Here is a 13,149-nt window from a genome sequence, read left to right as displayed (position 1 = left end):
CAGGGTGGTAAGGGTCCCCTATGATGTTCTTGGCTCTGCTGAGGTAACGAGGGCTGGCCATGTCTTTCAGTGAGGGCAGAGAGCGGCCGACAATCCTCTGGGCAGTGTTAATCACTTTCTGCATGGCCTTTTTGTCTGCCGCCGTGCTTCCAGCGTACCACACTGTGATGCCGTATGCCAGGATGCTCTCTACAGTGGTTCGATAGAAGGTGATCAGAACATTGGTGCCCAAGTTGTTCTTCCTAAGTTACCCTGAGTAAATGGAGTCGTTTCTGAGCCTTCTTCACCACTGCCGTGATGTTTGTAGACCATGAGAGCTTATCCGTGACGTGGACCCCCAGGAATTTAAAGGACTGGACCCTGTCTACACATACTCCATTTATGAGGAGTGGGGCCAGATCTGTGCCGTGTTTGCGAAAGTCCAGGATTATTTCTTTAGTTTTCGTGGTGTTCAGTGTGAGATTGTTCACCGAGCACCACGAAGACAATTTGTTGACCGATTTTTGGTTTTTGTTGATGGTAATTGTATTAGTGCTTTTTTGTGCGCTGCAATTGCATATTCAAGTACAGTAATCCCTCAGCATTTCACTACATCGCAGATTTTTCTGGGGAAAATGTTTATTTTTTAAATATTTTTTCAAGCGGAAGCAACTCCCATGTCTTCCGCTTGCTACTAGGACTCAACACTGGAGATTTTTTTTAAATTATAAATTCATAAAAATGTGAAAACCGGCCCAGAGGAGCGAGTGGTTAGCGCATCGGCCTCACAGCTCTCGGGTCCTAGGTTCAAATCCAGGTCAAGTCCACCTGGGTGGAGTTTGCATGTTCTTCCCAGGCCTGCGTGGGTTTCCTCCAGGTACTCCGGTTTCCTCCCACACTCCAAAAACTTGCATAGTAAGGCTTTTTTTAATAATAAAAAAGACCATGTAAAGTAAAGTATCAGTTTCTTTAAAAAATGACCATTTATAGAAAGGCTTTTTTTTCAAAAAAAATTACCTTTTTATTTTGACGCGTGTGGGTTTTCTCCAGGTACTCCGGCTTCTTCCCACATTGTAAAGACATGGTAGGCTGATTGGACACTAAATTCTTGTCTAAAGTCTTGTTGTGCCCTGCGATTGGCTGGCCAACAATTCAGGGTGCCCCCCCGCCTCTGGCCCAAAGTTAGCTGGGATAGGCTCCAGCACCCCCCCCCCCCGACTCTGATGAGGATAAAGCGGTTCAGAAAATGAGATGAGATTAAAGAATCCTTTGGGTTTAATAAAACAACACATTTTTATACATTGAAATGTGTTGGTGTGCTCTTAATTGTACTTTAATTTAGAAGGTGAACTCTGTTTTCCTCAAACTGTTGATTACAATGCGGGTCACCCGCGAGTGCTATAATTATTCCTTGTTAATTAAACATTTGCTGTGCCAGCCAGCATATTACCGGAAAACGTTGACATACGGGCAATGTTCCCTCTAATTTTTCGTTGGTCTGAGCAGAAAGTCAACCTCCCTGAGCGCACTGAGTACCAGTGTGAGCGACATCATCGGTACTCGGATGATTCGCCTAAAGGCGTTTCGCCGACGGACGTTTGACAGACGGGCAGGTCGCCGAATGGACGTTCCGCCGAACGTTCATTCGGCCGAACGGAGGTTTCGCCGAAACGGGATTTGCGCGCTCGCCCCCGGATCGTGTGTGCACAAGTTTTTCAACCTCGGCCCGCGGGCCATATACGGCCCGTTAGGATTTTTAATCCGGACCGCCGCCGGTGTTGTCCAAATTATAGTAAAAATCAATGTTAGTCTACCATCAATGGCAGCCCGGGAATAAGCACTCTTGGGCGGGCAGATGTAGCAGAACCGAGCCGTAAAATGACAGCAATCGGGTCAAATCCATCCTAAAACAGCATTTAATGATTAAATACAAATACTGGAGCTCTTTGGACATTAGAACCGAGCCCAGGGAAGTGAATTCCTCGGTAAAATGTCGTGATGATATCGCGATGGAGGCAAAAAAACGTCTATATACCTCCATTCGCCAAACGGCTCAAAACGCTCTCAAATTCGGTCAAATCCAGCCGAAAACAGCGTTTAATGATTAAATACAAATACTGGAGCTCTTTGGACATTAGAACCGAGCCCAGGGAAGTGAATTCCTCGGTAAAATGTCGTGATGATATCGCGATGGAGGCAAAAAAACGTCTATATACCTCCATTCGCCAAACGGCTCAAAACGCTCTCAAATTCGGTCATATCCAGCCGAAAACGGCATTTAATGATTAAATACAAATACTGGAGCTCTTTAGACATTAGAACCGAGCCCAGGGAAGTGAATTCCTCGGTAAAATGTTGCGATGATGTCGCGATGGAGGCAAAATAATGTCCATATACGTCCATTCGCCAAACGGCTGAAATTCGGTCAAATCCAGCTGAAAACAGCGTTTAATGATTAAATACAAATACTAGTATTTGTATTTAATCATTAAACTAACAAATACTAGTATTTGTATTTAATCATTAAACGCTGTTTGAACGAACGTTCATTCGGCGACCTGTCCGTCTGTCAAACGTCCGTTGGCGAAACGTCTTTAGGCGAATCATCCGGTCACGACATCATCATTGCTCGCTATGGGCACACCAGTATCACACCTGCCACAAGCAGGTGCATGTCAATGTTCCCTCTAATTTTTCATGTAAAACATGCTGTAAAACACGAAAAACATAAGTGGACAGAGCTACTGCCACTGCACTGGCTGCCGCTTAAACGGCGCCATCATGGGGAAAGGGGTAAAAAAATAAAAAAATTTTTTTTTACTGCGCGCCATATGATTGCTGCTGCGCAGAGAAGACGAGAGTAGTGCGCAATTGCGCACACGCGCATCTTAGAGGGAACAGTGCATACGGGTGTCCCATTTTACGGGAAATTTGAGATACGAGCTAAATTCGGAGCCATTTTTTTCCTTGAGAAATGAAACAAATTGGAGATACGAGCTTATTGAGATGGTTCCGGGTGGTCAAATATGTGTGGGTGTGTATAGTCATTTGAGTAGATTTCAGTTAAATGTCAAGTTAATGTCATGTTACGAGCCTAACCACCGCCGAAATAAGTATAAGACTTTACATTCCCAGTCTAACCTAAAGGACTTCTCTTTGGATAGACAGATTATGAAACAAATCATTTATTTTCGTGTCTTTGCAGGTTTCAGAGAATATCTTGGTCCCGATGGGAAAGAGTCTGTTGGCCTTAAAAAGGAACTTGAGCTCCCCCAAATTAAAGAGGAGGAGCCAGAGTTCCCTCAACAACAAATGAGATACGAGCGACTTCCAATCAAGAAGGAGGAAGATGATGTCACCTGGTCATTTGGTGAATTCCTGAAAAGGGAAGAGGATCTGGGCGTGACCAGCAGAGGGGCGGAGCCTGCACACACCTTAACATTACCCCAAATTAAAGAGGAGGAGCCAGAGTTCCCTCAACAACAAATGAGAGACGAGCAACTTCCAATTAAGAAGGAGGAAGATGATGTCACCTGGTCACTTGGTGAAAACCTGAAGAGGGAAGAGGATCTGGGCGTGACCAGCAGAGGGGCGGAGCCTGCACACACCTTAAAGTTACCCCAAATTAAAGAGGAGGAGCCAGAGTTCCCTCAACAGCAAATCAAAAAGGAGGAAGATGATGTCAGTGTGTCAACTGGTGAGCCTTTCAAGAGTGAAGATGATCTGGGCGTGGCCGGCAGAGGGGCGGAGACTCCGAACGGCAGCTCAGCAGAAGGGCAAGCAGACAATTTAATTGCTCCGTTATCAGATACCGAAGACTTGCTTTATGACAATGAAGGTCTTAAGGACGGCAAACTCTGGAAATGCTCTCAGTGTGGAAAAATCTTTGGGAAAAAGTCTACTTTGAAAACACACATGAGGAGCCACACTGGGGAGAAACCCTTATCATGTACAGTTTGTGGTAAAACAGTTACACACAAGAGAAACTTAAATATTCATGCAAGAACCCACACTGGTGAAAAACCATTCTCGTGTTCAGTTTGTGGTCAAAGATTCACACAGAAGGGAAACTTAATAAGGCACACAAGAACACACACTAGTGAAAAAACATTTTCGTGTTCAGTTTGCGGTAAAGCCTTTTCTCAAAATCAATCCTTAAAAATCCACACAAGAACCCACACTGGTGAAAAACCATTTTCGTGTTCAGTTTGTGGTCAAACATTCACACAGAAGGGAAACTTAACAATTCATGCAAGAACACACACAGGTGAAAATACATTTTCGTGTTCAGTTTGTGGTCAAACATTCACACGGAAGGATCACCTAATTAGTCATGCAAGAACACACACAGGTGACAAACCATTTTCGTGTTCAGTTTGTGGTAAAAGATTTAAAGAGAAAGGAAGCTTAAAAAAACACACAAGAACCCACACTGGTGAAAAACCATTTGCATGTTCAGTTTGTGGTAAAAGATTTACAGGGAACGGAAGCTTAAAAAGACACACAAGAACCCACACTGGTGAAAAACCATTTTCGTGTTCAGTTTGTGGTCAAAGATTTACACACAAGCAAAACTTAAAAATACACACAAGAACCCACACTGGTGAAAAACCATTTGCATGTTCAGTTTGTGGTAAAAGATTTACAGGGAACGGAAGCTTAAAAAGACACACAAGAACCGCTTTGAGTGCAGAGTTGCACTGCAGGTCAATGAGCTCCATTTGAAGCTCAGGAGGGGCATCTTGCACATCAAAGGAGAAGGGGTCCGCAAAAATTTGAAATGTGGCTTTGTGTGTCTTGAAGTCTTCAAATCTGTGATCAAATTCCTCCTGTAGCTTCGAAATGGCCTCAACATACTTCTCACCACTGAATGGTGTGCCTGCATCCACGAGAGCCTTGCATGCTGGGAAATGGCAAAGGTTTGTCTGAGAGAGCTGGGCTTTCCATAACACAAGTTTAGTGCAGAATGCTCTCACGTTGTCATAGGCAGCACTGACAAGTTGCCCCTGGCCTTGTAGCTTCTTGTTCAGTACATTAAGCTCATGTGTGATATCAACAAGAAAAGCCAAGTCCATGAGCCATTTGGGATCACTTAGCACAGGATCAATCAACTCACAAACGGCGTAGCTAGCTTTGACTGCTGCATTACTGTCTTTGGTAGCCTTCTTGAAGAGATCCTGTTGCCTCAGAAGACGTGTTTTAAGACTGGCAACCTGGTTGGCTCTCTCATCTCCCTGGTATTTTTCGTACTCCTCAGCATGTCTCGTAGTACAATTACGTTTCAAATTGTATTCCTTGTGCACCGCAACTTTTTCAGTGTAAATGAGACACGTCGGGGTGCCCCTGTGTTCAACAAAGAAATATTGCACTCCCCACTTTTCTTGAAACTGTCTGTGCTCATCACCGACCTTTCTCTTCACGGCAGGCTTTGAAAGAGACATCTCTGGGGCTCTGTAATATGTTTTTCCACTTGGAATGAGTCTCGGGTTGATCTTTCACATTCAGTCGCGCGGGTTTGTGGCGCATGTGCACTTTCGCTCTCCGTTTCAATCGCGGAGATGGCTACAGACACTGACACAGGCTGGATCACGGATCATAGCGCCTCATTCAGTTCTATGCTGAGAGCAGCGGAGGAGTGTGCGCGCCGAGCGGAGTGATCGGCCTCACGGCTTCTCCTCCGCCCAGCTGATTGGAGGAATGAATGAGTGAGTGAGCGAGGCACTGGACAGCCCGGCCGATGTCCCGCCCTCCAGAGCCGTATACCTCACCGTGATTGGTTCATTCAGCTCCGAACCAAAGTTCCCTCTAATTTTTTGTTGGTCTGAGCAGAAAGACAACCTCCCTGAGCGCACTGAGTACCAGTGTGAGCGACATCATCGGTACTCGGATGATTCGCCTAAAGACGTTTCGCCGACGGACGTTTGACAGACGGGCAGGTCGCCGAATGGACGTTCCACCGAACGTTCATTCGGCCGAACGGAGGTTTCGCCGAAACGGGATTCGAACGCTCGCCCCGCCGGATCGTGTGTGTACAAGTTTTTCAACCTCGGCCCGCGGGCCATATACGGCCCGTTAGGATTTTTAATCCGGCCCGCCGCCGGTGTTGTCCAAATTATAGTAAAAATCAATGTTCGTCTACCATCAATGGCAGTCCGGGAATAAGCACTCTTGGGCAGGCAGATGTAGCAGAACCGAGCCGTAAAATGACAGCAATCGGGTCAAATCCATCCTAAAACAGCATTTAATGATTAAATACAAATACTGGATGATATCGCGATGGAGGCAAAAAAACGTCTATAGACGTCCATTCGCCAAACGGCTCAAAATGCTCTCAAATTCGGTCAAATCCAGCTGAAAACAGCGTTTAATGATTAAATACAAATACTAGTATTTGTATTTAATCATTAAACTAACAAATACCAGTACGACCTGTCCGTCTGTCAAACGTCCGTCGGCGAAACGTCTTTAGGCGAATCATCCGGTCACGACATCATCATTGCTCGCTATCGGCACACCAGTATCACACCTGCCACAAGCAGGTGCATGTCAATGTTCCCTCTAATTTTTCATGTAAAACATGCTGTAAAACAAGAAAAACATGAGTGGACAGAGCTACTGCCACTCGCTGCCACTTAAACGGCGCCATCATGTGGAAAGGGGTAAAAAAAAAAAAAAAAAAAAAAAAATTAAAAAAATCAAAAAAAAAAAAAAAATCGATCTTTCATATTAAGACGGGGGCCGCAAATTATCGTCCCGAGGGCCGCAGTTGGCCCGCGGGCCGCAAGTTTGAGACCCCTGCACTAGATGGATCTAAGATAAAGGAATTTAATACCATGATAAACCAATGCAGTGTTACATCTACTTAAGAAAATATAATTGGTTCCAGAAGATGTTTCGTAACCTGAATTTTTCACAAGTAGAGCAGCAATTTGCACGATCATTCATTCATCTTCCATACTGCCTGAATAGTAAAAGTCTGTTGATTGTTCAAAAAGTCAAATCAAAAGCCTTTATTGTCATCATACACAGCTGCGTATAACAAAATTAGTGAAAGAACAGAATTGAGCTCATGAGTTAATGGCAGTGGTGGGATTTGAAACCACACCTCCTGAGAGACTGGGGCCTAAATCCAGCAACTTGGACCACTCAGCCACACTGCCTTAGTATTAATCACTTGCATGTTTGTTCAAATTGTTCAAGAGCTAATTAATGGAAACAGGCAGAAATGTGACAACAACTCGTCGAGTTTAATAAACATAGCGCTATGTGACTGTCAATGCGATACAAATAATGGCTTCTATCTCATTGAGGGTCCAGATGGGAAGAAGAGAGTTTATCTATGGGAGGCTCAGGGTTAACTTCATGCTGACACAACCCTGTAGACAGCTGGGGAGCCGCTGACACTGTGGTTATCAGCAGTTTTGCACGCTGGCCAGAGTTCTTTCTGTACGTGTTTTTATGGTACCAAACTTTCTTACGTTTCAAATGCACCCTTCAGTCCCCCTTTTGGAATCGAAAGATTCCAACAAAAGGCCAGATTTGGGGTTCGCTGCGATGGAAGTTGGAGCCAGGGCTCTCCCGTTGAGGTGACAAATGAAAGTCTGGAATTCTTATGGGTGTGTCTGTGGTGGATGCAGGTGCAGTTCAAGGTGTTCTGGATCATCTTTGTTTAGTCCGCTCCAAGTAGTCCAAGGCGTTTGGCTTCTCGTTGTTTAGTCTAACTTAGGTTATCAGTAGCACAGCATTTATACATCATTTTACTTTAATCAAAGATAGCAAAGTAAGTTTAATGGTAAAGCAAAGCATATTCTTTGTTGCAAGCAAACTTATAATATGAAATAATCCTGACATCCCCCCTTTTTATAATATATTTGCACACAATCTAATTCCATTATGCCTAAATGTTAATAATTCCTTTTTATGACAAATATAATTCCACCAGGGGGGGGGGGGGGTTGTGCAGGTTGGTATGAAAAAGAACAAAATCAATTTCGTCCAATTAGCTTTATGACAAGTGCAGCAATCCAGGTAACGTCCACCTGTGTGGAGTTTGCATGTTCTCCCTGTGTGGGTTTCCTCCCACATTCCGAAAAACATGCATGGTAGGCTGATTGGACACGCTAAATTGCCCCTAGGTATGGGTGTGACAGTGCATGGTTGTCCGTCTCCTTGTGCCCTGCGATCGGCTGGCCACCGATTCAGGGTGACCCCCGCCTCTGGCCCGGAGACAGCTGGGATTGGCTCCAGCACCCCCTGCAAACCCTAATGAGGATAAAGCGGTTCAGAAAATGTGATGAGATGAGTTTCCCTGTTATTGCACTAAACGTGTGTCGTTGTAGTTTGTTGTATACGTAAATGTATGTTACTATTGACATCCAACGTGTGTTTCCACTATTTTAGGTTGAATTATCTGGAATGAAGTCGTCCTTTGCGCCTGTTTAAGGAATATGGCTTATCGGCCTTTTGACTAAGATCAAGTGTAGTATCTTTTCTTATCTGTTTAATAGCTGTTATGTCTCCTAAATGGGGACCATATATTGAATTGATATTTGGGACTAGGTGATGGAATAGGAGCTTGATCCTTCCACTCCACGCATCATCCTGGTATTGCAGTATCTCCATGAGAGATGCAACCCTCTCTATTTGTCAAAATACATATACTTACTCTTGAAATTCCTAAGTTTAATGATTGAAACGACAGAAACGAATCTGAAATTTCATATATTATTCATGAGGATGAGGGTTGATTTAAATTAACAAATTAAAGCCTTTCTTTTCTAACAAAATCTAAGTTCAACAAGACTGTATAAACATTCACATCTTATATAATAATATATAGGTTTGACAATCATCATTTTTGCCAGTACAGCTTGTTTAAATGACTGCTCAGTGTCGAGGTTTTGCTGTAATATGAAAGCAAAACGCCACATTGACTACATTCAGCGAAACCAACGTAAGTTTCTGTAGCATATTCAACAATCAATTTGAAGCTTTTCCACACCTCACTTTTACCGGGGCATTTGTCATTTCACTTCTCCTAACTGTAGTTTATCCTTAACTTCTTGCTCCCCCATATTGGGGATACCAGGTCAAAATAGATGCGGATTTGCGGACGGGAAGATTATTAAGAGGGCAGGCAGCCTTCACGTGACGTGCTTAAAGCATGCTCTGGCTCTGCAACTCCTGTTTAATCCAAATTATTTATTTTATCACAAGTATTGTTAGTTTAGTGAACACATCGTTTCATTATACATTGTTATAAACATCTATTTAAAAAAAAAGTCTGTGAGAGAGGCGGGGTCGGGCTCACGATCACACCTCTATTTTGGATCATTTGGTTTAATTACTAATTTCACTACAACATTAAGTCCAACGCATTTACACCCAAAGGATGCACGTACGCCCTGGATCATATTATATCACAACGCTCTCCAATCCCCTGGCTGCCAAATACAGGTGCTGAAACGTGATTGGCTGCATAATACAGCTTCTGCAATGTGATTGGCTGCTCAATGGATTGGAACCACGCACTAGTTTTTAGTGCTTTAGCCTGTATTAAACTACTATTGCGGAGATAGACGTAGTTTGTTCTGTCAATTCTTCATCAATTCACTCTTGCTTCTCTTCAAATCGCACAAATGTTTTGCCTTTTACAAAAAATTTCTGTGGAGAGGAACAATAAGATTTTCAATCAAATCTTTGATGCTCTGTGCTAGTAAAGCTTCCTGTCTCTGTCAAAACTAAATATGTATTTAATATTAATCTGGGTTAAAGTTTTTTTCACGCAATTTCACTGCTTGAATTTTTGCACACTGTTTACGTCCTCAAGCATCTGACTTTGTTCAATTAAGTAAAAATAATAAGTACATGTTGATGTTAATTCCTGAGTGTTTTAATCTATACTATTCTGAAGAGGCGGTTTTCAGGTGTACGTTTCCCTTTTTTAACTTTGTATTTTTTCAAAAATACTCTCTATTTGGTTTTCAATTTTTCGAAGCATAATTTTGTTAGAGATTATAAAAATGTGATTTCTAGAGAATTGCTATTTTGTTGTAGTTGTATTTTGATTTGTGCCTTTGTTCAGACTTTTTTGTTTGTTTAAAATCATTATCTCGACAAACTAAGAACAAAAAATTATCACACGATTTAAAATTCTGACTCTCTACTTCCCAATTAGCAGTTTCATGCAAATTTTTAATGACTGCATTAATGTTCTGCACAACACTAGATGTGACTAGCAAAGTGCATACCCGACCAAACAAAACAACAGGAACTGTGTGGGGGATGGGCTCCATCATCAAGTAGGATACGTACTCCAAACGAGCTTAATTCGTTCCGGGACTGAGCTCGTATGTCAATATTCTCGTAACTCGAAAGAACATTTCCCATTGAAATGAACAAAAAACAAATTAGTTTATTCCAAGCCTCTAAAAAAACACCAAAAACAGGATATTGTATTGGAAAAACATTTTTATTTGTTCTAATTTGCCATCTATTAACAAAGTAACAGTGGTTTAATAGTACTAAAATGTGTTTAATAGTAGTAAAATTAGACAGATACTTTTTGCACGGCAACACGCTCGTAACATAACAAACAAATTTAAATGAACTTGGATTACGATGCAGACACACTCAAAAATAAGTTTAATCGAACCTAACACTAAACTTAATTCTAATTTTGTTTGACATTTGATACCTTTCTTCTCCCGGATTGGCTCTATTTGCCTGTCAATATTGACAGTTGTTTGATTTTGTCTTCCCTTCAAAATATTCCCAAAATGATGCACACAAATGTCCTCACAATAGGATAACACAGGACCATTTGCCAACGAGAAGTATTATACTCCTCTCGTATTATCGAGCAAACTCCTCCGCCATTCGCATTGGCTAACGGGAAAAAAACACTGAAAAAATGCAACGCTTCGGCCAGTGCTCGTGGAGACATTACACGAGGGCCTTGCGACGGGAAAGACAGTGCCCATGATGTTCTTATGAGCAGCCTCTCGGGTCCGCTGTATGCTCGTATATCAAAATTTGTCTCATATCTCAAGATATATATTTGCTCGAAAATTTACTCGTATCTCAAATTGCTCGTATGTCGGGGCACTCGTATGTCGAGGTATTACTGTACTGTAATAAATAGCTAGACTGGCTTCCTCCATATACAAAGTTTACTTACTTCTCAGAAGTGAACATAAGGTCGACTTGATTCCAAAACAATAGAAAGACTGTGTAACCTAAAAAAAAAGGAAAAAAATACAAAAGGAAAACCAAGCTGGATTCTTCACAGGAGTTTAAAAACCACCTCTCCAGCCTGGCACACAAAAAAGGGCACTCGTTCCCTGCAATAGTTACATTCACATTCAGAAACAAATAAATAAATGTATATTTTTAAATAGAATTGAACAACCATCTTCCCCTGTTGGCAAGGATTAATATATTAAGCCTGTACCCTTTGCAGCAATTAAGCCATATAAAATGCATGCTAATCAAGAACTCCAAATTCATTCAATAATGTGAATAATACCCCAATCTAGTAGTCTTTTGCAAACATTTAACATTACATTCCCTTTGTAGTTTGTCTATCATCTCCTATAAAACTTTCTTACTCAATGTTTTTCCAATAGTTACACATAAAATAAAAATCTACCAATAATCCCCTTCAACATCAAAAAGATAAAAACAATTTACCGTTAATTACAGACATGAAGTTACCGTATTTTCACACCTGTAGAAAGAAAACAATCTTTTATATAATAATTTGTCAAATTGTTCCAATTAATGTATTCATTAAATCTGAGCAAATAACGCTTCACTTTTTTGTTACCTTTGAATTTGGAAGGCTGATTTTGTCAACAAAAAGACCCAAAAAGTATTTTTCACCAAAAAGAGAGCTTTATTGAAACTACCAAAAAGATGACACGTTAAATTACAGATTAAAAAGTGTAAACAAGATTTTCAGACTGAAAAATACAATTATACTTCGATTACAATGATCTTTCATACAGAATTTGAAAAAGCAAGCAAAGCCGTGATTGGCCACTGCTTATTACAACACATTTGCGTCTTTTAAGTCTATCCTTACGACAAAATCTCTGGCAAGAAGCTGAGCAGGAAAAAGGTTTCCGACGTGTGGGTAATTGTGTTTTTAAGATATTCCTGCCACAAATTGAGCAAAAAGAGGGCTTTTCTCCTCTGCGGGTTGTTAAGTCTTCTTTTCAGGTTTTTCAATTGTGTAGCTTTTTAATTGGGCTGTTGTAGCGAATTTGTGGCCACAGACTGAGCAGGAAGACATTGTTCTCCAGTGTGGTTTAATAAGTGTTCTTTTAAGCTTCTCTTATGGGAAAATGTTCGACCACAAACTGAGCAGGAAAATGTTTCTTTGCCAGTGTGGGTTATTAAGTGTCTTTTTAAATGTTGCTTTTGAGAAAAGGCTTTACCGCAAACTGAACACGAAAATGGTTTTTCACCAGTGTGGGTTCTTGCATGACTAATTAAGTATCCCTTCCGTGTGAATCTTTGACCACAAACTGAACATGAAAATGGTTTTTCACCAGTGTGGGTTCTTGCATGACTAATTAAGTCTCCCTTCCGTGTGAATCTTTGACCACAAACTGAACACGAAAATGGTTTTTCGCCAGTGTGGGTTCTTGTGTGGTCTTTTAAGTGTTGCTTTTGAGAAAAGGCTTTACCGCAAACTGAACACGAAAATGGTTTTTCACCAGTGTGGGTTCTTATGTGGATTTTTAAGCTTCCCTTCTCTGTAAATCTTTTACCGCAAACTGAACACAAAAATGGTTTCTCACCAGTGTGGGTTCTTGCATGATTATTTAAGTTTCCCTTGTGTGTAAATGTTTTACCACAAACTGAACACGCAAATGGTTTTTCACCAGTGTGGGTTCTTATGTGGATTTTTAAGGATTCATTGTGAGAAAAGGCTTTACCGCAAACTGAACCCGAAAATGGTTTTTCACCTGTGTGGGTTCTTGCATGACTAATTAAGTCTCCCTTCCGTGTGAATCTTTGTCCACAAACTGAACACGAAAATGGCTTTTCACCCGTGTGGGTTCTTGTGTGTCTTTTAAATTTTCCCTTGTGTGTAAATGTTTTACCACAAACTGTACATAAGGGTTTCTCCCCAGTGTGGCTCCTCATATGCGTTTTCAAAGA

General features: G+C 41.5%; 2 protein-coding genes and 2 non-coding genes across 4 annotated transcripts in view; 3 read left to right on the top strand and 1 right to left on the bottom strand.

Moving 5' to 3' along the window:
- LOC144066153 (uncharacterized) overlaps positions 1 to 4,704 on the top strand; it is a 66,008-nt gene extending 61,304 nt beyond the window's left edge. Inside the window, exon 2 of the mRNA XM_077589497.1 lies at positions 3,185 to 4,704. Within this exon, the coding sequence (XP_077445623.1) occupies positions 3,185 to 4,704 (1,520 nt within the window). The remainder of the gene's footprint in view (positions 1 to 3,184) is intronic.
- A 3,722-nt stretch (positions 4,705 to 8,426) lies between these two features.
- Positions 8,427 to 8,617, top strand: LOC144066398 (U2 spliceosomal RNA). The gene has a single exon (XR_013297570.1). It is a non-coding gene; the product is annotated as a U2 spliceosomal RNA (small nuclear RNA).
- A 973-nt stretch (positions 8,618 to 9,590) lies between these two features.
- LOC144066447 (U5 spliceosomal RNA) lies at positions 9,591 to 9,702 on the top strand. The gene has a single exon (XR_013297612.1). It is a non-coding gene; the product is annotated as a U5 spliceosomal RNA (small nuclear RNA).
- A 2,212-nt stretch (positions 9,703 to 11,914) lies between these two features.
- LOC144066152 (uncharacterized) lies at positions 11,915 to 13,105 on the bottom strand. The gene is made up of 2 exons (XM_077589496.1): positions 13,095 to 13,105; positions 11,915 to 13,048 (listed from the first exon to the last, which is right to left on the bottom strand). The coding sequence occupies exons 1-2, from the start codon at positions 13,103 to 13,105 to the stop codon at positions 12,223 to 12,225; spliced, it is 837 nt and encodes a 278-aa protein (XP_077445622.1). The 3' UTR covers positions 11,915 to 12,222.
- Between the last annotated feature and the right edge of the window lie 44 nt (positions 13,106 to 13,149).

Source organism: Stigmatopora argus, chromosome 20 (assembly GCF_051989625.1).
Source record: "Stigmatopora argus isolate UIUO_Sarg chromosome 20, RoL_Sarg_1.0, whole genome shotgun sequence".
Lineage (NCBI taxonomy): Eukaryota > Metazoa > Chordata > Actinopteri > Syngnathiformes > Syngnathidae > Stigmatopora > Stigmatopora argus.
The sequence above is the reverse complement of the archived record's forward strand: the minus strand, read 5'-3'. Positions and strand labels throughout refer to the sequence as shown.